Source organism: Orcinus orca, chromosome 3 (genome assembly GCF_937001465.1).
Source record: "Orcinus orca chromosome 3, mOrcOrc1.1, whole genome shotgun sequence".
NCBI classification, from domain to species: domain Eukaryota; kingdom Metazoa; phylum Chordata; class Mammalia; order Artiodactyla; family Delphinidae; genus Orcinus; species Orcinus orca.
Genome location: NC_064561.1, coordinates 134,449,268 through 134,476,155, shown reverse-complemented (window position 1 = coordinate 134,476,155; position 26,888 = coordinate 134,449,268). Strand labels below are relative to the sequence as shown.

At 35.0% G+C, this 26,888-nt stretch overlaps 1 protein-coding gene across 5 annotated transcripts in view; it reads left to right on the top strand.

Moving 5' to 3' along the window:
- The window catches only part of RNF180 (ring finger protein 180), a 281,709-nt gene that overhangs the window by 210,105 nt on the left and 44,716 nt on the right, over positions 1-26,888 (top strand). For 4 of the 5 annotated variants that reach the window (XM_049707919.1, XM_049707920.1, XM_049707918.1 and 1 more), the window contains 2 exons: positions 3,346-3,571; positions 19,375-19,500. In XM_049707919.1, coding sequence (XP_049563876.1) covers positions 3,346-3,571; positions 19,375-19,500 — 352 coding nt within the window. Of the gene's footprint in view, positions 1-3,345; positions 3,572-19,374; positions 19,501-26,888 lie in introns of those variants that run through there. The other variant, XR_007476417.1, reaches the window with a different exon arrangement.

Below are 26,888 nucleotides of genomic sequence, written 5' to 3'. Positions count from 1 at the left end.
AATCATTTATTTCTTTGATGTATATTTTAATGAAATCTAGTCACTTTTGTTATATGTAGAGATAAAGTACTTCATAGAAATAAAATTATGTACAGTTATTAGGGCCACAATTTGGATTGCTTTAAGTGGGTCTTCAAATTATGATTTTCTTATGCCATGAGTTTCTTTGAGGTTAATTAGTTCAAATCTCAAGACACAATATTGAGAGTGTAATACAAACAGAATAAGCTGTCACTATGAAATAAAATTTTAGTAAGTAAGCATCTAGGTCCAAAGATGTTTTTATTATCTGGGGGTCCCTAATCGGTACTAATTGTGCACTTACAGCTTTCCTTTTTCAAGTTTCTTTTAAGTACAGGAGAGAATAGTCATATAACAATAATGAGAAAAGTTGTGGATACTGTTGCCTTTCCAGCAGATTTTTATTAGTGTTCAACTCATAGCCACAATCTTTCTGTTGGTGAGGGACAGTTACTTCATATCTTCTCTGTGTTAAACTTTGTATATGTTATATGAGATTTCACAGAATGCTTGTTTTCTAGCTGTAAATATCCAAAAGGCCTACAAGAACACCTAAGAACACTTAATAGAGGTATGATCAATACCATATTTAACAAGCTGAACCTGTGAGCATTTTGAGAATGCAAGCCACCACCAGCAGGCTCTACTATTAATTCATTGGGGAAAAAATGTGTGTGTATGTATATATATTTTTTCATTCCCCTTTATTAATCTTAACATTCTATTGAGAGACATAGAAAAATAGGCAAATAAAAATTATTATGAGGAAACAAATAAGTAGCAGTGACAGAACAACTTTAGATAGAATAGCAGTGAAATCCTTTGGGGAAGTTGGTATTTAAACTAAGATTTTAAAAATGAGGTAAAGTTAGCCATGTATAGACAAGGATGTGTCAACTAATTTTTATTATGTAACAAACAGATTTTATTTAGTTGTTTAAAACAACAACCTATATTCACTCACAGTTTTCTGAGTCAGCAGTTGGGGCTGAGCTCAGCTGTAATGGCTTATGGTGTCATCTGGGCTCACCAGTACATTTACAGTTAGGTGACAGTCACTGACTCTACCCACACACGTCTGGTGGTTGGCTTGTTATCAGCAGTCACAATGGAGGCAGCTGGACCATATTCACTTACTATTCAGCAGGTTAGCCTAGGCTTGTTCACATCGTAGTAGACTAGGGTTCCCAATATCATCAAGAGAGGATTATTCCAATGCACAAGCTTTTTTTAAGCCTCTGTTTGCATCATATTTACTAACAATCCATTGGCCAAAGCAAGTCACATGACAGAGCCCAAAATCAGAAGGTGGAAAACTAATCTCCACATCTTGATGAAATGCATATGGGTACACATAGAGAGACAGGAAGAATTTTATCTATTTTGTAATCATCCACCTGAGTAAGGGCTTTTTTTTTTTAAGATTTTTAGAAATTTCATGTAATGTCTGAAACATTTATATTAACATATTTCCATACAAATAACCCAAAGAAAGTTTAGTATTAGTTGCTTTGTTTGTATGTTTGCTTGTTTATACTGCAGGTTCTTATTAGACTTTAAGATGAAAGGACTTCCTTTACCAGCTATTGAGGCTTATTATAGTTCTGACCTCAAGCTGAACCTGTGAAAGTAAGGTCTTTGCAATAAATGGGCTGTACCAATTAATAATTACATAAAAATAAAAATGAAATTTAACCCTAATGTGCACCATACATAAAAATCAATTTCAGGTAGATTATAGGATGCAAAATAAGACTCTCTTACTGACCTTGGGAAAAAATAAGAGTTCTTAAATAAGACACAAAAAGTATTAAATCATAAAGGAAAAATGTTCTTTAAAATTAAGAATTTCATTTTATCAAAAAACACTGTGAAAAGAATGAAAAGGCAAACCAGAGAAAAGGAAGAAATATTTGCAACACATCTAGCCAGTAACAACAAATAACTAGATTAAGTAAAAATGCTTAAGAAAAGTCAGACAACCAATTAAAAAGAATGGCCTAATGCCTCAAATATGTCTTTCATAAAGAGAGAAATTATCAACAAGCAGCAGAAAGAGGAAGCAAAGCCATCTGGATAAATCAAATAATAGTTTATCCAGTAGAAAGGTTTTTCTGTATTTTCAAGGCTCTGTTTGCCTCATTTGTGTTTTACATTTCATGTAACCTAAAAATATTTATTAAACCCAAGGCTTACTCAAATATTAATCACTGATCTCCATTTTTGACATCCATTAAAGTGAGGAGGAAAGCATCTACACCATGTAGATTCCCATTATGCCTCAGTGGACTGAGGTCAGGCCTGGTTTGAGGAAAATTTCCCAAGGCTCTAACCAAGACTATAGAGCCTTTGAAGAAGAGAGGAGAGAAGGATGGCTATGGTTAATATTTATTGAATATTTGTTATATACCAGACACTTTGCTTAACGCTTTATGCGGATTACCTCATTTAATTCTCACAGCATCCTCATGGATGAGGAATATTGTGATGTTAAGTAACAGGAATTCAGCCACCAGATTTTGTGCTGCTAACCTGAGTGCCTCTTTCCTAACTACAGTTTTTTTTGTTTGTTTGTTTGTTTGTTTGACATCCTTATTGGAGTATAATTGCTTTACAATGGTGTGTTAGTTTATGCTTTATGACAAATCCTAACTACCTTTTAATAGCGTCTTTCTTAACTGTTCCATTTGGGAGAGAGGAGAGGGATCATCATATTTCCCAGTTACAAGGCTCATCCCAGAATTACTACAAGTTTCTTTGCCTTATCTACTTCCTGACATACCTTAGGCTTTGGCCTTTTATTGGCTTTGAGGTCCAGGAAGGTGCAAAATGTAGAATAAAAACGCTCCATGCATAGTGTGAAGATGAAGTATGACATCCTCTTACCCCCACTTCTCTTCATGTGTGAATGCCCATGTAAGGCTTTATAATCTTGCGACAGTCAGCTTATTTGCTGTGGTGGGAGTGGAATAGATAGGGGGAACCTGTCGTCCTAGGACCTAACACTTACTTAAGGTAGTGCTGGTTAAATAGAGATACAGGTATACTTAATGTGTTCAGGTACTGTATTTTAACATTTAGCATTATATAAAAATACTAAAATGAATAATTAAGACTTCTGGGTTTTTCATGTATGTTTCCAGTTTCTTCCCACTTTGCGAGGTAGCATTTCTGTCACTTTGATTATGCACAGAAACAGATATTACCTGTTTCTCATAAATATTTTCATTCATTTTAAGAAAATATAAAATCAGTGTCTCAATTTCTCAAGGAAACCAATCTCATACTGAACTAAGAAAAATCGTTTTTGCTTATGTTTTGCAGACTTTGGATAATGAGATGAGTACAGATGATGACAATGAATATGCAGAAGAAAAGGAGAGCTACATCTGTGCAGTGTGTCTGGATGTTTATTTCAACCCCTACATGTGTTACCCTTGCCACCACATCTTCTGTGAGCCCTGCTTACGGACTCTTGCCAAAGACAATCCCGCAAGCACTCCCTGCCCATTGTGTCGGACAATTATTTCCAGAGTCTTTTTCCAGACAGGTAACTGTTCTCTTTCATTAACACAATTACCTGACTATTTTGACTACCTCTTTGTTCCAGTTCTAAAAGTACTGTATGAATTATCATGAGAAAGTTATTGAAAATCATATACAGCATAATTTGTTACTCTCTAGTTTATAAAACAGTGCTTGCCCAACTCATTAGAACTTGTTAAGATCATAGAATCATAGATGAGAATAGTTTCTCATCTCTAGTCCTCTATTCAATGTTGAGATCTTTTCTAAAGCATCCTAACTAGTTATTGTTCAGCATGTACTTGAACATCTCCAGTGTCAAGGACATTGCATTAAAATTTGAAGCAGCCCTGTTGATTATTTATTCCTCAAATCTGCCTTCCACTACTCCTCATTCTTTGGCCCATGCTTTTTCCTCTGAAGTCTCAGAGAATAAATCTGTAAATATCTGAGGATAACTATTAGGCCTTTCCCCCAGACTCCAAATCTTCTCAACCTTCTTGTTGTTCTTAAGGCCTTTCTTCTTGAACTAGAAGATAGTAAAATTGGAACAAGGATTTGTTTACCTAATTATCATGTAAAGATGGAATATAACACAATATTTAAGACATACTAGTGGAGAAAGGAAAAACGAATGAATGTGGAACATAGAAACCTGCTAAGGTGAAAGGGAAGAATGATAGAAGTAAGCAGAGCTGATATTTATTGAGTGCACTACTGTGTGCTAAACCTTAGGGGAGGAAATTTCTATATCCACATTCTCGCCTCAACCATAGAGGAACCAAATGAGGATCAAAGTATGTACTTTATTAATAGTAAAACTGTAGAAAACACATGGCACATTTTTCTTCCGCAAAAGAAAATCCAAGGACCCATCTGCAAGGAAGAATCAGTTTATAAAAATAAGCTTTGCATGCCTTAACCCAACCAGCTGCATGAAGACTTGCAAACCTGGCTTACAGGCTCAGTAATCAAACAGTGAAGAGAAAATATAGCTTTGCCTCTCTGATCTTTGCCTAGTGCATATAGTTTGGAGCACAAAATCACTGCACTGAGCACAGACAGACCTGGAGACAAAAGGACATGCCAAGCACAGTTGACTCTACCCAATAGAGAAACATGGTCAGGGACTGCAGGCTGTCATCTGTCACACTGGCAGATCACTCTTCCTTTCATGGGGAAGAGCAAGTAAGGAGTGGAGAGAGGGATGGAAGCAATTCCATGGGAGGACAGAAGCTTACTGGAAGTTCTTCTCTGGCTTACATTGAAGCAGGAAAAATGGGGTTCTTTTCTAGTACTAGATCCCTTGCTAGGTGCGTTGGAATGAATGAAATGTGAAGAGTAACATCTCTTTCTCAGTGTTATCTCTGACCATCTATGCAAGAAAACATTTACTGAAAGCCTGTTTTGAAGGGAAGCATCTAGGCGATGTACATAGTGATTTAGACAGATGTCCCTGCCTTCCATGATCCAGTTTAATGTTGACAGGGATTTTAAAATTGCTTTCCTTAATGTCTTAAAACAATAATGACTTGACTCTCTCTTGGTTCATTTATCAAAGCAACAATGTCATATTTTCCTTTATTTCCAAAATTGGTTCTTCTATATAATAAATCATATTGGGAATATTTATTCCAATGGAGACTAAATTTGGTTGTGCACTGTCATTTAGAAGCTGGTAATAATAATGGGAATATACTACTTAGTTATTTATACCTACCTCAAAAAGATTTGACATGTTTTAAAATATATATGCAATGAAGTAGCAAGGCAAGGGAAGTAATGAAGTATTTCGTTTTAATATTCTGTCTGCCTAAGAAAAAATAAAATAAGCATACAATTAAATGATTCTCATGATCGATGGAAAGAAACATACCAACTCCTAAGGGCAAGAGAAGTTTTTTCCAGAACTTTAAAAGGAATTTTTTAATGTGATTTCTAGGCATAGTGAGAGATGGAGTAGGCAGTGTCCTCAAAAACATCCTCAGAGCAAATGCAATATCAGGTGTTCTAACATGGTAGCTTATGGTATTCTTTGATAAGAGCTGAGGGCATATCAGAGTATAGATTAGGGAAAGCAACATTGCCAGTAGCCAAAAAAAAAAAAAATATATATATATATATATATATATATATATATATATATATATATATATATATATAGTCTGGTTTTCCTATAAAAATAACTTCTAAAATTATGTAAGTAATACAATTTCATTATAGAAAAATCAGAGTATACAAATAAAATTATAAGCTCAAAATCCTCCATAGTCCTACCATTTAAAGATAACATCATTTATCGAGTATTCTTCCAGAATATTTTATATCCATATACTTAATCATTTTTTTTTGTAAAATGTTCATTTTGAACATAAGGCTTTTGACCTGCTTTTGTTTTACTTTTTAAAAAATATTTATTTATTTATTTTATTTATTTTGTCTGAGCTGGGTCTTAGTTGCAGCAGCAAGACCTTTAGTTGCATCATGCGAACTCGTAGTTGCAGCATGCATGTGCTCTCTAGTTCCCCGACCAGGGATTGAACCCGGGCCCCCTACATTGAGAGCGCAGAGTCTTACCCACTGGACCACCAGGGAATTCCCTTGTTTTACTTTAAATTCTTGTGATTATATCATTATCCACTTAAGCTATCTACTATTTAGTTTAGTTGTTTATCATTCCTTTTTTTGCTGATATATATGGATAAATATTTGCACACATCTCCGAGCATTTCCTTGTAATGGATTTCCAGGAGTAGAATTGGTAATTAAAGTCTGTACGTGTTTTAAGGCTATGTATATGTTACAAAATTATGCTCCAAAATTATTGCAAGCAGCAATATAATGAGCTTATTTTCTCAACACTCTGGACTATCCTTTTTTTTCCTTTTAAATCCCTTACCATGTCCTTTGCTGATTTTTCTTTTGGTCTGTTCATCGTTTTCTTGTTTATTGAAAGAGGATTTTTTTTTTCAGTAATGTCAGCTTTCGTCATATGTGGCAAATCGCTTTCCTATTTTGTCATATGTACTTGAATTATGTTTATTATATTTTATGAATGTGCAGAACTTCTATATTTTATGTAGTCTTATGTAGCAACCTTTGCCTTTATTATTTCTAATTTCAAAGTTAGGTATTGAAAGGCCTTATCCACTACAGAATTACAGTAAATCCCCTACATATGAATGAGTTGTGTTCTGAGAGCACATTCGTAAGTCCAATTTGTTTGTTAAGTCCAACAAAGTTAGCCTAGGTACCCAACTAACACAATCAGCTATATAGTACTATACTGTAATAGGCTTATAATACTTTTCACACAAATAATACATAAAAAACAAACAAACACAAAAATAGAACATTTTTAATCTTACAGTACAGTACCTTGAAAAGTACAGTAGTACCAGCTACATCACCACTGCTTTTACGCTTGCTTCCAGACATCCTGAGCTTGAAATAAAGATACTGTACCACTGCACTCTATACAGTACTGTACAGTAAAATACACAAAAGTACAACCACTTGTAGAGGATGCGCACATGTGATAACATACGCCAGACATGTGAGCTAACTTATGTGATTGGACATGTGAACACACGATCGCATATTTGAAAGTTCGCAACTTGAAGGTACGTATGTAGGGGACTTACTGTTTATAAATAGTCTCTTTACCTATATTTATTTTGGATTTCATTTTGTCCTCATTTCCCTGCTCTTAATTCCAGTCCATTTATTATGGTGTGCGGTTTGGTTAAAAATATAGTACCTTTCAAAAGCAAAACAAGAAAACCACAAACAAAAAATAATAATAATCTTGCAAAATAGTTTTTTACTAATTTAGAAAGAATAAACAGCTTAAGTCATAATTTAAAAAAATATATAGTCCCTTTATTCTGTGTCTGTAAGCATTTATCCCACTAACATTTATTGAACAATTCATTTTTTTTCTATGCTGATTGAACTGCCTTTTTTAGGTAATGAAGATAATTACTAAAATGTTTCTGTGTTTTTTGGCAGCTGTTCTTTTCCATTCATATTTCTATCTTGCCCTATACCATTACTTCGGTCTTATAATTATTTTAGCTTTATGTTTTAATAACTCACAAGTGAATTAATTTTATAAGTTGTTTGGGGAATAATTCACATTTTTAATTGACATTTTTATAACATTGTTATAATATTATAACATTGTTATAATATTGAAAGCATATTGCCTCTCAATAACATTTCTGTAATTTCCTTTCAAATGGCACAGCAAAATTCTTATTAGCTTTATGCCTGTATTTTTTTTTTTTTTTTTTTGCTGTACGCGGGCCTCTCACTGTTGTGGCCTCTCCCATTGCGGAGCACAGGCTCCGGACGCGCGCGCCCAGCCGCTCCGCAGCATGTGGGATCCTCCCGGATCGGGGCAGGAACCCGTGTACCCTGCATCGGCAGGCGGACTCTCAACCACTGCGCCACCAGGGAAGCCCTATGCCTGTATACTTTTGTTGCTGCAATTGTAAATGGGATTTTTTTCCTCTTCTGGTTTCAGCTGCTTTTGTTGATATTTTGGGAGAAAGTCAGTTTCCAATCTTACACTATTCTGTTAACTTTACTGAACCCTGAGAGTTATTTATTAAGTGAATGAATTAATCATCTCAGCTACCTAATGTCACCATTCCAATTGTGTACAAACCAGGGGACAGTTATTATCAAAGATTAAAGTGGGAAGGTTGTCATTTTCTAAAGGAACTGAAGATATTTGGCAAATGAATAAGGGGTTAGTTGTAATTTAGAGTAGTTCAGTGGATAGAGTTATGATGAAATTCCTTCCAGATTTATTCCATAGAGTGTGCTTAGGAAAATAATGATTTAAACCACTCTCAATATAGCATTCAGGATTTCATGCGATTTTGCTTATATTTCTTAACACTGTTAGATGTGATCTTGATAAAGTACTTGATACACTAGAAGTTGAGAATTTGAAGTGGGAGAGCATATATAGAAGACAGGGTAGAAGGCATTAATATCATTTGTTAGTGGAGATCAAGATAATACTGTCAAAAGTTAACAGAGTGGCATGGACATATATATACTACCAAATGTAAAATAGATAGCTAGTGGGAAGCAGCTGCATAGCAAGGGAGATCAGCTCGGTGCTTTGTGACCACCTAGAGGGTTGGGATAGGGAGGGAGGGAGACGCAAGAGGGAGGAGATATGGGGATATATGTATAGCTGATGCACTTTGTTATCAAGCAGAAACTAACACACCATTGTAAAGCAATTATACTCCAATAAAGATGTTTTAAAAAAAAAGTTAAATAAATAAATAAAACTAGCAAATATGGGGGAAAAAAGTTAACACAAAAGCATACAAAAAAATAGGTAGTAGACACTATTGGTTGCTAATTTATATCCATTACATCTTTCTTCCTAACATACCCTGAGTTTTATTCCAGTATTTAACTCCCTCAGCATAGGTCAGGTGGCTCCTGGGTAGATGAACCCATCTTTGGCTTTTTGGTAATCTATTCCTTTTGCCAGTGATAGGTTCATAAATGGGCATGTGTTTCTGTTCTGAGTGATGAGGTGAGACTAAAATTTGCCTTTACTCTTAAGACATGAGATGGAAAAGCTAGTTTCTTCCCCATTGGACATAAACAAGAGGTGTGTAATAGGGATAATTACTGGCAGCCATCTTATATGCAAGTGGGGAACCAGCTGAGTATAAAGTCTTTATTTTGGATAGTAAAACTAAAGAAAGAAATGAACAAGGGGTCTTGATGACATTGTTTAACCACCAAGTCAGCCAGGTTTGAAGCCTACCCTGCCTTTGAATTTTCTATTACATGAAATATTAAATTTATTAATTAACTAAGGCAGTTTGAATAAATTTTCTATTAGTGTACGCCAAGAGCATCCTAACTGATGAAAGCATACTAATAATGAAGGTAGACAATATAGAAACTAAAAATGATATTATTCACAAAACTTTGAGAGGTGAGAAGGGAAGAAGATATTGCAAAAGACCCAAATCCTCCTAGAAGGAAGTCAATATTATTTAAAGTTGATAAATTAAGAAATAGTGAAGAAGATTTCTGGAATGGTAACGTGAGAAGCTTCATGGATCCTCACCCCAGCAAAACAACTGTTTAACTGGTGAAATGATTTTTATTTCATTTATGTCTATGGAAATTGTCCTAAGGATGTACAGCAAATAGAAAAACATTTATTTTTTAAAAAATCTACTGAAGTCTACCATTATACTCAGTAAGAACATAGAGAGCCTGTCACATTTAGAAATTCAGATGCAAAGGCATGAATTTGGAACCCTCCCTCACACTATGAACACACACACACACACACACACACACACACACACACACACACAAATTAACTTAAAATGGAACAAAGACCTAAATGTAAGAGATAAAAATATAAAACTCTTAGAAGACAACATAGGTGTAAATATTTTTTGAAATTGTATTGGGCTATGGTTTCTTAGATATGACACCTAAAGCACAAACAGCCAAAAAAGAAATAGATGAATCAGACTTCATCAAAGTTAAAAACTTCTCTGCTTAAAGGGATATTATCAAGAAAGTGAAAAGATAACCACAGGATAAACGCAAATATTTGTAAGTCATATATGTGAAAAGGATCTAGTATCTAGAATATATAAAGAACTGTTACAACTCAAGAATTAAAAAACAAATAACCCTATTTTAAAATGGACAAAGAGTTTGAATAGACAGTTCTCCAAAGAAGATATAAAGATGGCCAATAAGCATGAAAAAAATGCTCAATATCATTAGTCATTAGTTGCAAATCCAAACTATAATGAGATATCACTTCACAGTAACTAGGATGGCTATAGTTAAAAAGATAGACAACAACAAGTGTTGACAAGGATATGGAGAAATTGGAAATCATATATTGCTGGTTGGAGTATAAAATGGCAAAGTCACTTTGGAAAACAGCAGAATAAGTTTTGCACATGGAAGACTCTAAGCCTGCTTGTGAGATTGGGAAAAGTTCTGGTGTTAACTAGAGTTCTTTTCTCTGTGGAGATGAAAAAGAATCCAGGATGGGCAGAGCTGAGGAGAAAGACCTCTGGATAGGGAAGACCTTTCTTATTCATTGACTGACAGCCTCATTCTTTCAGACAAGGAACTCCCACATCAGCACCCCAACAGTAGGTCTGTTCAGAGAGGTGCTACCTGCTGTATAACAGGATCTGCAGGCCACCTTCATCAGCAGGCTGAGGGAGGGAAAAGGCTATGTCTTACGAGCATTAAATGGAGAGAAGGTCATCCAAGTGAGGGGGGAGGAATCCCTCAGCCAAGGAGATTATGGTTTCGTTGTGAAGGAAGGCATCATATTTTTTTGAATTGACTTTATGACTGAAGCCTTCAAATGAAGCATGTCACTGCCCCTATTGTGGACTGACTCTGAAGAACACTGGTATGGGCAGTCCTACGATAGACTCAGTGTTCGTTGTTCAGGGATCCCAGCCCATGCTCATGTGGAAGATACAAGTGTTTCAGGTACTGCATAGGGAGCCACAGGGTCAGTACAACTTAACTCTAATTGTGAAGTCACTCACTGCTCTCACCTCATTCAGATGTACCCACACCTCAGCAAGGAGGATTTCTACCCTTGTTCCACTATTTTCCTCCATTCAACGTCTGTCTCCTTTTTTGACCACCCACCCCATGCCACTACTCTTGTGCCTTTACATGGTGGAACTAGATGCTGATAAGCAGAAGTGCTGGTGAACTCCATTGGAAAAAAGGAAAAGAAAATGGCTAAGTCCTCACCTTGTGTGTAGAAGTCCCTAAGTAAGTAAAGAAATGACATTTAACCTAATCTAGGATTTTAAGCATAAAGCAGGCTTATGATATTTTTCACCAGGGATATTTTGGCTGTCACAATAATATGAGGATGCTACTGGCATCTAGTGAGCAGGGGTAGGGATGACAGATATCCTGCAGTGTTTGGGCCAGTCCCACACAGTGATGAATTATCCTGTATTCTGTCTGACTTTTAGATGTCCTGCTGGGCTTTATCCAGGACATACAGCTCATCCAAAAGAACATCACACTTCCTCTTTTTATCCACTGTGACAACCTGTAATTGGTCTTGTTCTATTGTCCCTATTCCCATTAACGGCATTTCATACTTTCTCTTATTCTATACCAAAAAATCTGGTCTGTTAATTCTTATGCTAATAGTGGTTTTGTTCTTGAGTTCATCCATGAAATTTTTCATTTTTTCATTTTTCTGTTCATCTTGTACAGAATCATCACTGCCTCCAAAATCCAAACTTGTTCATTTTTTTTTTATTGAGGTATAGTGGATTTACAATGCTGTGCCAGTCTCTGCTGTACAGCAAAGTGACTCAGTTATACACAGACATTCTTTTTTTCTTTATATTCTTTTCTTTTATCACAGGATATTGAATATAATTCCCTATGCTATATACTAGGACCTTGTTGTTTATCCATCCTATATATAATAGTTTATATCTGCTAATCCCAAACTCCCAGTCCCTCCTCCACCCCCCTCCCCCTTGTCAACTGCAAGTCTGTTCTCTATGTCTGTGAGTCTTTCTGTTTTGCAGATAGTGCATATACAAGTGATATCATATGGTATTTGTCTTTCTCTTTCTGACTTCACTTAGTATGATAATCTCTAGCTGCGTCCATGTTGGTGCAAATGGCATTATTTTGTTCTTTTTTATGACTGAGTAGCATTCCATTGTATATATGTACAAACTCATTCTTTATCAGTAGGAGTATCTATTTCATGATGTCTTTTAGTGTAGTCACTCTTGTGCATTAATGTATGGAAAAAATATATTTTATTATAAAAAAGAAATAGAAAAATAAGCATAATGATTAGAGCAGTGTTTCTCAAATTTCTCTCATTTTCCTACCACCTTTACAATTTTTACTGTATCCACATACCACCAGAATTACTTTTTTACTTAAGGATTTTCTTCATATCAACACACATTTTTAAAAAAAATACTTATTTTAGCCTCATCCTTAACAATTTATTTGTGAATTTATGTATTTGATGTTCTAGTTTATACATTTCTTCTAATATACATTAAAATAAATAGGTAACTGAAAATTTTTAAATTTTTCATTCAATTTCATCCTAAATCCTTTCACATATGGCTAGTGGTTTGCAAACCAAGTGTTGAAAAACACTGCCTTGCAGGAGTTTAATGGAGGTTAATCTCCAGAAAAAAGCTTGAAAACAGGGATATTTAAAACAGTCCCTGGGGATTGTGAGTGGAGCTAGATATAGAGGGAGTGGAATAGATCTTCATTGTTGTTTTGGTTTTAGTTTTGGTTTTTTGAGCCTTTTAACATCATTTGGATCTTTTCAAACCATGGCCATGTGTTACTTTGACAGTTTTTAAAAATAAATAAGTAAACCGAAGTGCAGCATTAAATATGATTGTGGGCAGGGAGGATGGAGTCCTGTTTCTTTTCATACAGAAGACAGAGAATCATGGATTCTTTGAAGCCAAGAATGGATGCTGTGATAACCTTTTTTTTTTTAACATCTTTATTGGAGTATAATTGCTTTACAATGGTGTGTTAATTTCTGCTTTATAACAAATTGAATCAGCTATACATATACTTATATCCCCATATCCCCTCCCTCTTGCATCTCCCTCCCTCCCACCCTCCCTATCCCACCCCTCTAGGTGGTCACAAAGCACCAAGCTGATCTCCCTGTGCTATGTGGCTGCTTCCCACTAACTATCTGTTTTGAAGATCCACTAGTATATCCCTATCCATAGGCTTTCAAAAGCCTTTTTCTAAATCTTGAAGTGTAACTTTAAATACAAAATAATAACAGTATACATCATAACAGTACAAAGTACTTAGCATTTTGTCTTTATCATACTAAGAGCACAATAAAGGTTATTGTTGAATTGGGCTTAATTTAGTAGATCTCCTCTTGGCCTTATTATTCCTCTAACAGAGGGTAAACTAGTTATTCTTGGGTAATGAAACAGTTACTGAAATAATTCTTAATGCTCCAGAGTCTTAAAGGACATCAATAAGCACAACTTAAACACAAGATGGCTGAGATGAAAGCTTGGATAAATTCTCTAACCTAAGAAGGTCTTATAGTACTAGCAGATTTCTCCTGGGCCAAAGGGTTAAAGTATTTTAACAACTCTTTTCCTATTCAGGTATAAAAATGATGGGTATAAAATATTGCAGTACCAAATATTAAGTGGAATTATTACATTAAAATGGATAAAATTTTAACTGTAGTTTATCTAAACTCCTAAATATTAACATCAGTTAAGCATAAATTATATTCTGTAATGACTTGTATATTGTAAAATCCATAGCTCCACTTTGACAAAGTGTTAAATATAGAATTTTTGTTTTTGGTTTGGTTTGGTCCCTGTTGTATGTGCCTCTGTCATTAGGCTACATATTTAGTTGGAGATGGAACTTCCTAACTAGATTTTAACTTTGAACAGTTCACTAGGAAAGGGTAAGAAAATCAGGTTAAAATTTATATTCAGAGGATACATAGATAAATATTCATAAGTATTAATGAGATACTCCTGGTTGGTCTATCTTTCCCAACATTCAGAGTTCCTCTTGCCACCAAATCACATAGGACATGCAGTTACTAGGAGACCTTGCAGCCGCCCTAGGGTGAGAACCTGCCAGGTCTGAAGAGTTGGTTCTGAGGCTTATCTTACTCATATTTCTTTGAGTCAAAGTAGTCATATTCTGTTAAATGCAAGCTGCAATAGCAGACTCCAGTTTTCTCTAACTGGTAGTGTTCCCCTCATAGATGAACCTTTCTGGGTGCTCACATGGGTATAAAATGAGTTTCACTAGGAGAATTAGGGTCCCTTACAAGTGAGACTTTCTTGCCCCTCTTGCAGATGTGCAGATCAAGCATTGCCCTTGAAACCCTGAAGACAGTTTTAAGATAGTTTATAGATTTTCATTGATATCTAGTAAAGTGAGCTCAAATGTCAATATATTAGCCCTTCTCTGTTCCTGTGTAAGGGAAAGACCTCAAATCCCCTTGAAGCAGCATCCTCACTCAATTTTACTCCTGCTGCTGTAAAACAATACAAAGAAAACTATCTTAGATTGTATATTCTTGAAAAATTACTATTTTTCATCATATTAAATATATAAACATATACATCAACATATTAAAGAAGAAGAGTGAGATGAGACTAATCTAAAAGTTCTAAAGATCATCTCACAAGAGGTTACTTAAACTAAATGCTATGTTTAAAAAATGAGGGTTAAGCATTAGCTGGTAAAGATTGTTTTGTTAGAAATCTCCCTTTTTATATAAATGCCCACTGATTGGGACTCTTCATTCACAATCTTGTCTATTCCTTGCAAATGTCCTTTATTGTACATTAATCTCCTGGAACCAAATAATGCCTGTTGAAATGAAGGAAAGTTGGATTTCCACTTAAAATCAGGGCTCATTCTATATATATAATGCAAAACTCTTGGAGAAGTAGTCTTTTTTTTTAACTTTTATTAAAACATGCTTCAAATTTCTTTTTGTCAAATCATCTTTTTGCAAGTTGCATCTTTGTGAAAAATGAAATATTATGTATCAAACAACATAGGACTCAGAAGGGAATTGTAGGGAAAAAAAGCTTTCATTATAATGAGACATAATTTTAAGTAGGTAAACAAGGCCTTTAATAATCTAAATGAGATGGGTGGACACATATATCCTAGGCTTTTAAATTAGAACTTAATACCACTGGGTCCATCTAAATGACTGTGCCCTGTATTTATAATAATACTCTTATTATATTCCCCTCGTTAATAGGACCCTAAGGCCTGAATTAACTCTATCATGGCACTTACCTCATAACTTAATGGTTACCTATTTACTAGATAGGATTTAATGCAGGTACTATGCCTGTTTCACAGTTTTAACTCTTATACTTAGCAGAATGCTTAAAACTATTACTAACAAATATTTGCTTAATTATAATTAGTTGTTTAAATATAAAATTGCCCATATTGAAGCATAAAGCAGAAATCAGAGTTACACTACCCTATTGGTACTGCCTGTAGTTCAAAATTGTGCTGTGTATGTGGTTGTTCTTATTTTATTCTTTATGGTATGATACAGTGAAACTCATGGTAATATACATTGTAATAATGTGAACTATGTTTTTATGTAGTTGGTGATTGACTCCTGCATTCAGCCAAGTCAAGAAGACTGGAACTCTTATCTTAACACTTATTTACTATTTCTATGATAGTGTCACGCAAAGATGCTGCTGTTTCCACTGGTACTGCCACCACATTTAACTAAATGTACCATTTGAGTAGACTTTAGAATCTTTCCAGGATATTCAGGGTTTTGTCTTTTTCTAGCATATTGAATGATATGAAATATTGATTACATCTAATACATTATAATGTATATTGTATTAAGAAGCCTCTACTCCCTAAGAGGTAGGGTTGGCAAAGGAGGAGATAAAGGTAGTTTTTATCACCTTTTACTCCAAGCCCTACATCTTGGTCTGCCTTCAGATTTTTCTCAGTGCTTCTTCCAAATAATTCTGAGAAAGGTAGTACTGAATATTTTTTTTGTTGCAATATCCTGGAGTTCCAAGTTCAAATGCCACTAGAATGAAGCAACACTGTTCTATAGAAAGAACAACATCCTTGGGTAAGGTTTGTACAGTTTATACCAGAGTGATATAAGGTTTAACCTATTTAAATAAATTCAGGTAGTTTTAGAACAGAAAAGGATTTAAGGTCATTTCATCCAGTGGTTATCAAATTTGACTGTGCATCAGAATCACCCAAGGAGCCTGTAGAAAGCACAGACTCCTAGGTCACATCCACAGCAATTCTGCTTCAGTAATATCTGGGCAAGGTCCTAGAATTTGTCTTTTTAACAAGTGCCCTCAGCAATTTTGATGCATAGCCAGGCTCCAGACGTGTATTTTGGAATCAGTGATCTAGTACAATGCCCAGCAGACAGGAATTACATTTAATTAATTTCTATATTTATAGCTATACCAGTAAAGTGCTAGGCACATAGCTATTGCAAAATAAATGTTTGCCAGAGATAGGGTAGAAAGTGAGTACAAAGAGAAGTTCAACAACTTACGAAAGGTGCCACAGTTAAGAAGCATTAGAACCCAGTTCTTATTTGCCCCAGAAATGGAGGGATAAGGGCTTCTAGGTCCTCTTTTCTCCAAAGGCCTTTCAGATCAGTGTAATAAATAAAATCTTCCAACATCTCATAAGATTATGTTATGGACACATGTATTTATGTTCAATAAAATGTTGTAGGTACATTTCCCATCTCATTTTGCACATTTTAGTAATTTCTCTGATCATAGTTTTTGTAGGTATTATAAATATTTTTATGAACCCTTTTTTTCTTTGGTGCATTAATCACATGGGTGTGTTATGTAGGTTTAAAGTGCATTGTGTAATAAGTTCCTTGAAGCTAGAAAACAAAAATATCACAGTCATCATTATTACTTTTACCTCTCTCATGTATCGTCTAAGAGAAGTTTGATTTGTGACCAGCTTTCAAAACCGCACTTATTGGCCAACTCTTACAAGAATGTCTTTTTGATCTGGTTTACTGAAATCAATTACACTTCCAAATAAGTTTTCATTTTAAGAGAGGGCAGTGCAGTGGCATCCTCTGGTTATTGCATCAACATTTTAGAGCATGGCTACAAGCTCTCCAGAAGGAGGAGGAGGTGGAGAGGAGAAATAGAAAGGAGGGGAATAAGAATTCTTGAGTTTCAAACTCTTCACCTTGGTTTATATTATCTCCCACATGAAATCATTTACCCACTACACTGGTCTTACTTTTAAAGGCATTTAGGAAGTTGTGAGTCAATTTGCCCTAGAGTTAATTGTTAACACAATACCACTTATAGGATTTTTAATTTCTCAGAAAATACCCTGAATTACAGTCATCACTGCTTAAGGATAAGCCCTGCAAGAATTGTTACTGTAAGTGAATGTGTTATAAGTCATTTGATAATCTCTTCCATTCTCTTCATCAGTATGAATGACACTGATGAGTCCTTTTAACCAGGTAGTAGTGCCATGACCATCTTACACTAAGGGGCTGTTCACAGGCAGTGGGCAGAGTGGACATTAATAAAACACCTGTGCACTGCTGCAGAAAACACTGCGAGAATATCCAATCTGAAATGATTTAACTATTAAACATATGAAGGATAAAACATTCACTAGCCATAACAACCTCCAACATACACGATGAGTATACAGACTATGAAATTACTTTTTCTCTATCTTGTGTGCTTTAATTACTGGCCCTTGGGTGTAGAATGGGGAAGGGAGTTGCCAGTTTAATACTTAACCTCCCTTGCTTGGAGTGGTCTGTTTTTTACATTGTTTCTTTTGCTGTTAAATGTAAACTCTGAGAATCTGTTTTCCCTGTGAATTGCTTAAGGAAAGAATCAATCCTGGAGAGTAATTAGGAAAAATAGAGATAATTTGATGTAACTGGTTTGAGCAGAAGCTCAAAGCCTGAAGGATGGAAACAGAGAAGATAGTACAGGAATAATTGTGGAATGAAAGTAAGAGGGCATCATTGATGGAAAGACTACTTTATTTCTCAGTTAGTAACCAGCTCTACACTGGCCTCCCTGAGAAGAACTTCTCCATCGAACAGTTCAACTCGGATCATGCCTTGCTTTCCCTGGCTCGTATCCAGAGACTCTTAAAGTGAATGTATGTGGGATCTAGTTACCCCACCAGAGAGCAAACCCCTGCATTGGGAGCGCAGAGTCTTACCCACTGGACCACAACTAAGAGCCCGCATGCCTCAACTAAAAGATCCTGGGTGGGGCTTCCCTGGTGGCACAGTGGTTAAGAGTCCGCCTGCCGATGCAGGGGACACAGGTTCGTGCCCCGGTCCGGGAAGATCCCACATGCCGCGGAGCGGCTGGGCCCGTGAGCCATGGCCGCTGAGCCTGCGCGTCCGGAGCCTGTGCTCCGCAACGGGAGAGGCCACAACAGTGAGAGGCCCGCGTACCGCAAAAAAAAAAAAAAAAGATCCTGCGTGGTGCAGCTAAGACCCAGCACAGCCTAAATAAATAAATAAATAAATAAATAAATAAATAAATAAATAAATAAATAAATAAATAAATAAATAAATAAATAAAATTTTAAAAATAAAGTGAATGTCATCATATGTGATCTTTGGTATTCGTTTATTTCAAATGAATATTTTCCTTTTCTCTTTAACTCATTAATGTTTCTGAAAGGTTGAGAATTTATCTCTACATCTTTTAAACTTCTTCATATCAGCAGCGTTAGCATCTAAATGGTCAACCCATCACATATAGAATGAAATAAAGAGACTATGACATAAAAAGTTCTAAGGATTTTTCCTTTTCATTATCACTCCTGAGCCATGGTTACACTCTAGTTATTCTATTGCTACACCCATAACACGTTTCCCCCCTTTTTCTGGTCTACCTGTTTATTTCCATCTTTTAGACTGCAGTCTTCTTGAGGGCAGGGCTATGTCTCATTCATCACTGTGTTCTGCATATCTGGTGTAGTATCTGACATAGGAGCTGCTCAGTAGGTGTGTGTTCTATGTGTAGGCATATCAGAGTTGCATCAAATTCAGAGGAGTTAGGTTTGCTTGGGTTAAAAAAAAAAGTTGACTGTACTTTTGTCTTCACTGTCTTAAAGAGATCTGAATTTATTATCAAAATACTACAACAACCATTTTTCAGGTTCTTGCCATTTTACTCAAATTAATGTTTAAAAATACTGTTTTCTTTTGCTTTACTCTAGAACTGAACAATGCCACAAAAACATTCTTTACTAAAGAATATTTGAAAAGAAAACAAAGCTTTCAGAAATCCAGCTCTGCAAAGTGGCCCCTACCAAGCCGCAGAAAAGCATTCCATCTTTTTGGAGGTAAGGAAGCTAATGCAAAAAAAAAAAAAAAAAAAAGGAAGAAAAGGAAAAAAAGTCTGGTAACATTGTCCAAGGTCTTCTTTAAAGCTGTTTTCTTTCTGCCTTAGATACATTAGTAGAAAAATATTTCTTTACTCGTCAATTTTAAGTAAGGATTTTGCTAAGTATCCTTTTACTGAAAGCTACAGGTGTACATATGAAAAAAATGGAGACTATACAGTAAGAGCAAAATCTGAGAAAAACTCATGATTAAATTTACTTTGCCTTGATGTCAGTAATGTTTAATATGTAGATAATGAACTCAAAAGTAACAGATTTGACAAAAGCTATATTTGACAAAAGCATTGGTATTCCTTATAAAGGTTTTGAACAACTCATTATCATAATTTAAGTTCATTTCATTTTATTGGTTCTAATCTGTTTTATTTTAATAAATTATTTCTCTTTTATTGAAGTATAGTTGATTTACCATGTCATGTTAGTTTCAGGTGTACAGAAGAGCAATTCAGTTTTAAATATGTATGTATATACACACACATATATATATATATATTCCTTTTCAGATTCTTTTCCCTTATAGGTTATTACAAGATATTAAGTCTAGTTTCCTGTGCTATACAGTAGGTCCTTGTTCGTTATCTATTTTATGTATAGTAGTATGTGTATGTTAATCCCAAACTCTTAATTTATCCCTTCCCTGACCCTTTCCCCTTTGGTAACCATAAGTTTGTTTTCTATGTCATGGGTCTATTTCTGTCTTGTAAATAAGTTCATTTGTATCTTTTTTTTTTAAGATTCCACATATAAGTGATACCATATGATATTTATCTTTGTCTGTCTTACACTTCACTTCCTATGATAATCTCTAGGTTCATCCATGCTGCTGCAAATGCCATTAGTTCATTCTTTTTTATGGTTGGATAATATTCCATCATTCATAGATATAGATATATAGACACACACACACACACCCCCCACATCTTTATCCATTCATCTGTCAGTGTACATTTAGGTTGTTCCCATGTCTTGGTTATTGTAAATAGTGCTGCTATGAACATAGGGGTGCATGTATCTTTTTGAATTAGAGTTTGTTCCAGATATATGACCAAGAGTGGGATTACAGGATCATATGGTAACTCTATTTTTAGTTTTTTAAGGAACCTCCATACTCCATTCTCTATAGTGACTGTACTAATTTACATTATCACCAACAGTGTAGGAGAGTTCCTTTTTCTCCACACCCTCTCCAGCATTATTTGTAGATTTTTTGATTTGAGGTGATACCTCATTGTAGTTTTACTTTGCATTTCTCTAATAATTAGCCATGTTGAACATTTTTTACGTGCCTAGTAGCCATCTGTATGTCTTCTTTGTAGAAATGTCTGTTTAGATCTTCAGCCCATTGTTTGATTGGGTTGGGTTTTTTTGATATTGAGCTGTGTGTATATTTTGGAAATTAATCCCTTGTTGGTCACATCATTTGCAAATATTTTCTCCTGTTCCATAGGCTGCCTTTCTGTTTTGTTTGTGGTCTTTTTTGCTGTGCAAAAGCTTTTGAGTTTAATTAGGTCCCATTTGTTTATTTTTGCTTTTATTTCCATTACTCTAGGAGATGGGTCCCCCCAAAATATTGCTGTGGTTTATGTTAAAGAGTGTTCTGCCTATGTTTTCCTCTGGGACTTTTATAGTATCTGGTCTTACATTTAGGTCTTTAATCCATTTTGAGTTTATTTTTGTATATGGTGTTAGAGAATGTTCTAATTTCATTCTTTTACGTGTAGCTGTCCAGTTTTCCCAGCACCACTTACTGAAGAGACTGTCTTTGCTCCATTGTATGTTGTTGCCCACTTTATCATAGATTAATTGACCATAAGTGGGTGGGTTTATTTCTGGGCTTTCTATCCTGTTCCATTGATCTATATTTATGTATTTTTGCCAGTACCATGCTGTTTTGATTACTGTAGTTTTGTAGTACAGGCTGAAGTCAGGGAGTCTGAGTCTTCCAGCTCCATTTTTCTTTCTCAGGATTGCCCTGGCTCTTAATGTACTGTTGAAGTCAGTTTGCTAGTATTTTGTTGAGGATTTTTGCATCTGTGTTCATCAATGATGTTGACCTGTAATTTTCTTTTTTTTCTGGTATCTTTGTCTGATTTTGGTATTAGGATGATGGTGGCCTCATAGAATGAGTTTGGAAGTGTTTCACTTTCATACTATTTTATTTTAATATTTTACAAGTTGTCCCACAAGTTTAGGACAAGTAGAAAGTGTCTGTGCTTTAGTATAGAGTGTCTCATGCTTGTACAGAGGACAAGGAATACTTATTTCTGAGTTCATGTCTAACTAAATGTATGACCTCAGGGATATTATAGAAACCTCTTCTTTTGTTTGTTTCTGATCTGTAAGATGGTAATAATTATATATTCCTAATTAATATAGTTACAAGGATCAAATGAGCTGATGTGAAAGCACATTCTAAATTATAACTAATTGTACTATATAGATATAAGGAATTATCAAATTAGGGCAAGGCAATCTCTAATACCTTTTTCACCTTTGAGAATTTGTTATGTGTAATGATGATCAGACAGTATAAACATAAAATATAATTTCATCTTTTATAAAACCATGGTCTGTCAGAACAGTTTGTGCAGTTTTAGTATTTACCCTTATGATGTTTTTGGGGGGTCTGGTTGGAGAAGCTCAGATATGGGGAACTCTGATCTTCAGGGAACCAGAGGGACTTCTACATAAGAAGACCAATAAGATCAGTACAGCAATGATGTAAACCAAAAGGAGGTAAAAACAGAGCCTTGTATGGTTGAGGCAAAAGATAAATTGAATTACAAAATCCTCAAGGTTTGAAGAAAGTAATTTAAGGACAAATATAACTTTATACAGTAGTTTGAATGAAGAAACTTAGTTTAAAGACATTTTATAAGTACATACTGTTTTATAAAATGGTAAGTAACTATAGAAACCCATTGTCCATAGATTTGGTATAGATACATTTTAAAATATATTACATTTAGCCCAAAATATAATGTGAAATTCAGTCTTACTTAAAGGATTTCATACCAAAGAAGAGAAAATTTATTGTATGAATTATGTGCTTTAAAAGATTCCTTTGTATCCTACCTTCTACCCTATACCCACATTTTAAAAAGAATGAGTCACTTTTCTGATAACCCCTCAGTATCCTTTGTCTTTTTGTACTCTGGGGTACTGAAGCTATAAATTAAATATTTGCTTCTTTGTGATTTAATCTTATTTGTCCTCCCCATAGAAGTTCCACAGAACTTTAACTTTTTATAAGTTTTTATGGAGGAGGTTCAAAGTAGCTTTATTATACAACCTAACTTAAGCAATATATTACTATCAAGAGCTCAGCTATGCTAAGCAAGCCTCAGCCAAAACTGAAAGAGTTAAGCCTTTAATCACTTGGTACAGTGGTGTAAACAAGAGTGTAAAACCGGAGGAAATGCCAACCCCCCCCCACCCCTAATATTCTATTTTCCCCCATGGAACAGTGCACTGGTCCAGGGTCAGGTCGACCAGGACAGATGTGGGGATAATCTTACTGTTGAGGAGGCCCCGAACAAAAGGCCTTGGCACTTTCATGGGCCCTGAGGGGTGTATATGTGTGTGTGTTGGAGTTTTATTTTTGGCGGGGGGGAAGAAGGGAAGACTAGGAGAGGAAAAGTACTGCGTACTAATTCAGAGTGGGGAAAAGTATCTTTAAGGTTTCTCCCTAATACCCCTCTAAAGAGGTCTCAGCAGAGATCCAGAAGTCCTCTGCCCAAGCCCTCAGATAAAGGACCCAGGAATGCAGGTGCTGAGGACCATAAATATATGAAAGAGCATCACAGGCCAGGGGCCTGAGACCTTGATTGCAGCTGCTTCAGATATTGTAATGCACTGGCTTTACACCAAATCTGGTGTGGGGAGGGCAGCTTTCTTCTGTGATGCCTACCAGGTAAAGCCTCCATAATTGCCTATGGTCAGGCCTGAAAAGCCGCACGTAAGATTTTAATCACAAACCAGACTCAATTACCAGTATTACTGAAGCACTGTCTGTACTCCTTTGTTTGCTTCCTGCCTCCCCCGAATTTTGTATTTATCATTTCTTTGCACAAGTAAGTATACATATGTATACTTACTCAGTGTTATTTAATTTTGCTTGTCTTTGAACTTTTGCAGGGGTAACAATGTATGTATTCTATATTTGCTTTTTCACTCAGCATTATGTTTCTTGGATTTGTCTTTTCAGTGAGCGTAGCCACATTCATTTATTTTTACTGCTATACTATCACCCACTATGTGAATATGGTACAATTTATCTATTCTCCTGTTGATGAACAACTGAGTTATCCCATTTTTTGTTTATAAACAACACTGCTATAAATATTTTCATCTGTCCTGGAGCATAAGAGTTCCTCTAGAATAAATGCCAGTAGCAAACAGCTGGGTCATAAGAAAAACACATCTTTAATTTGACTACCTAAACCAAACCTTTTCCTAAATGACTGCTGATCTGTCACCAACTTTGTTTACCACATTTGATGTTTTCAGTCCTTTAGATTTTGCCAGTCTGATAGGTATAAAATGATATCTCACTAGGGATTTAATTTCACTTTCTCTAATTACCAGTAGGGATTGAAAATAACTTTGTATGTGTATTAGTTATAGAATTTCTTCATCTGTGAAATTCCTTTACAAATTTTGTCCATTTTCCTATTGATTGCATTTTTCTTGTTGATTTTTGAGAGTGTTAAAATATTTTCTGCTGACTCCTTTTTTAATTATTTGAATGGCAACTCTCTTCTCTCATTTGTGGTTTGTCTTTTCACTCTATGATATCTTTTAATGAATTGTAGTTCTTCATTTTCTTTATCATCTTTCTGGCATGTGTTATCTGCCTTAAGAAATTCTTCTCTATCCCCAGTGTCATAAACATATTTTCCTGGGTATTTTTCAAATATTTTCAATTTTTTAAAAAAATATTTTATTTTTCAAATATTTATATTTCAAATATTTTCGAAATGATTTGTGTTGTTGATATTTTCTGGGTTTTGGCGGGGAGGGGGGTTGTGTTATAGGGTAGAGAGCCAGTCACTTTGGGATTTTTTCCCATTTAATTTTTTCCAACCACCATTTACTGAAAATAATTCATTATTTCCCCCACTTATTCACAGTGCTAATCTGTTATATTTTAAATTTCCATTCGTGTGAGTCTATTTCTGAGGTCTTTATTTGGTTCCTTTGGTCTGTATATCAAATCCTGTGCCAATACCATACTGTCTCAATTACTGGAGCCTTGTAAGAAGTTTTGATATCTCCCTTCAAACTTGTTTTGCTGCATGAGTGTCTTGGCCTTTTTTTTTTCTTTTTTTTTTTTTTTGGCTCTTTGAATTTTAGAATCATCTTGTCAAGTTCCATGAAAACCAGGTTGGATTAAGGGAAGAAGTTCCTATTCAATGCATGAGTCAATGTGGGGAGAATTGACATCCTAATAATAACTTTCCCCATCCACTAACTGGTTTTTCTCTTCTTTTATTTAGATCTCCTAAATATTTAATGTCTATAATAAAATGTGATAATTTCCTTTACAAGTGTTTTATACATGTTTTGGTGAGATTTATTCACATATATTTGCTATGTTGTCATCCTTTTTTCTCCTCCTCTGAACCTTGAGTTCATATAGTTGCTGCAGTCCCACTTCTTAATTAACAGCTACCATCATCATCAGTCCACACAATCATTTGTTTCCTTTTATCCTCATATCCTACTTTCCATTATGTTGAGTTTATTTAATCTGTATCTTTTTTATTGTTTTCTTAAATTATGTTTATTGTTTTCTGTGCGTATATTTTAATTTACGGGAATGGTGTCATTATATATTGCGCTGTTTCTTATCTTTTTCATCTAGCACTAGGCTTTTAGATGCATCCGGGTAGCTATGTGTATTTATAATCTGTGGGTTCTAAATAATGTTATCCTAAGGTGTGCATCTACCACATTTTATCCAACTATTCACTGACTGGAACACAGAATACCTCCAGCTTCCTGCCACTACATGTAATACTAATGAATATCCTAATATGGACCTTGTCAAAATTTCTTTGGCCTATACACTCAGGAGCAGAATGTATGGGTCACAGAATATGAATATACTTAACTTGAGTAAATAATGCCAACAGTTCCCCCAAATGACCAGTATAGATACCTATTAACAGTGCATGAGGGTTGGAAGAAATTAGAACTATGGAAAATGACAAGCGTTGACAGAGAATGGAAATTAGGAACACTCAGTATTGATTTAATTTGCTTTTATCTGATCTCTAGTAACTTAAGATCCCTACAAATGCTCATCAGTCTTTCGGATTCCTCTTCTGTAACTGCTTTTCTCATTTTTCTAAGGTGGTTTCTGCCCTTATCAGTTTTACAGAATTTCTTGTATATTCTAGATATTAATCCATTTTCTGCTTTAGACACTATAAATCTCTTATCCCATTTTATTATCTGTATATTAAGTTTGTCCATGGTGTCCTTCACTGAAATTCTGAACTTTGACGTAATTAAATCCACCTTAAGTTTGCATTGTCATTGTGTTTTGAAGTTTTAAGAAGTTCTTACCCATTCCTAGGCCACAAAGGTTTCTGCTTAGGTAAAACTATGAAGTTAATATTAAAAAACCTTTCTCATTTAGGTGTTTATCTAGAATCTACCTCTTATCATGTGTTACAGAGGGTTCATGTCTTTCTTCAAATAATAGCCCCCTTTTCTGAATATTAAATAGTGATTCCGGGTTTTGTTAATTATTCTCTGTTGTTGTATAGAAATGTCCTTGTGGGATTTTGATCCCATATTCAGCAACCTTACTAAATTACCTTCAGTTTCGTTATTTATAGGGTTTGGGGGGCTTTGAATGAAGACAATCATATCTGTCTTGTATGTAAATAAAGACACATATCTTTCAAACTAGTCATACGTTTTTTTCTTCTTTTTTTTCTTGTCATACTTTCTGAGCGAGGACTTCTGTTTAATTTTGAATAGAAAAACCGATAGCAGCATCTCTGATATTAAAAGGAATATTTTAATATTTGCCATTGGGTAGAATTCTTGCTCTGCATCTTGGGTAGATACCGTTTATCAGGTTTTAAGAAAGTTCCCATCTGTTCCTAGTTTTCTCTTAATCTCTTTCTTGAATGGATTTTTAATTTGGGGATTTTTTTCAACATTTTTGAAATGACTATAATGGATTTACTTCTTCAATCTGTTAATGCGCTGAATTACATTAATAGATTGTAGGAGATTTTCTAATGTCAAACTGCTGTTGTATTCTTGGGAAGAACTCAACTTGATCATTTTTGTGCATTGGTAAACTTGGT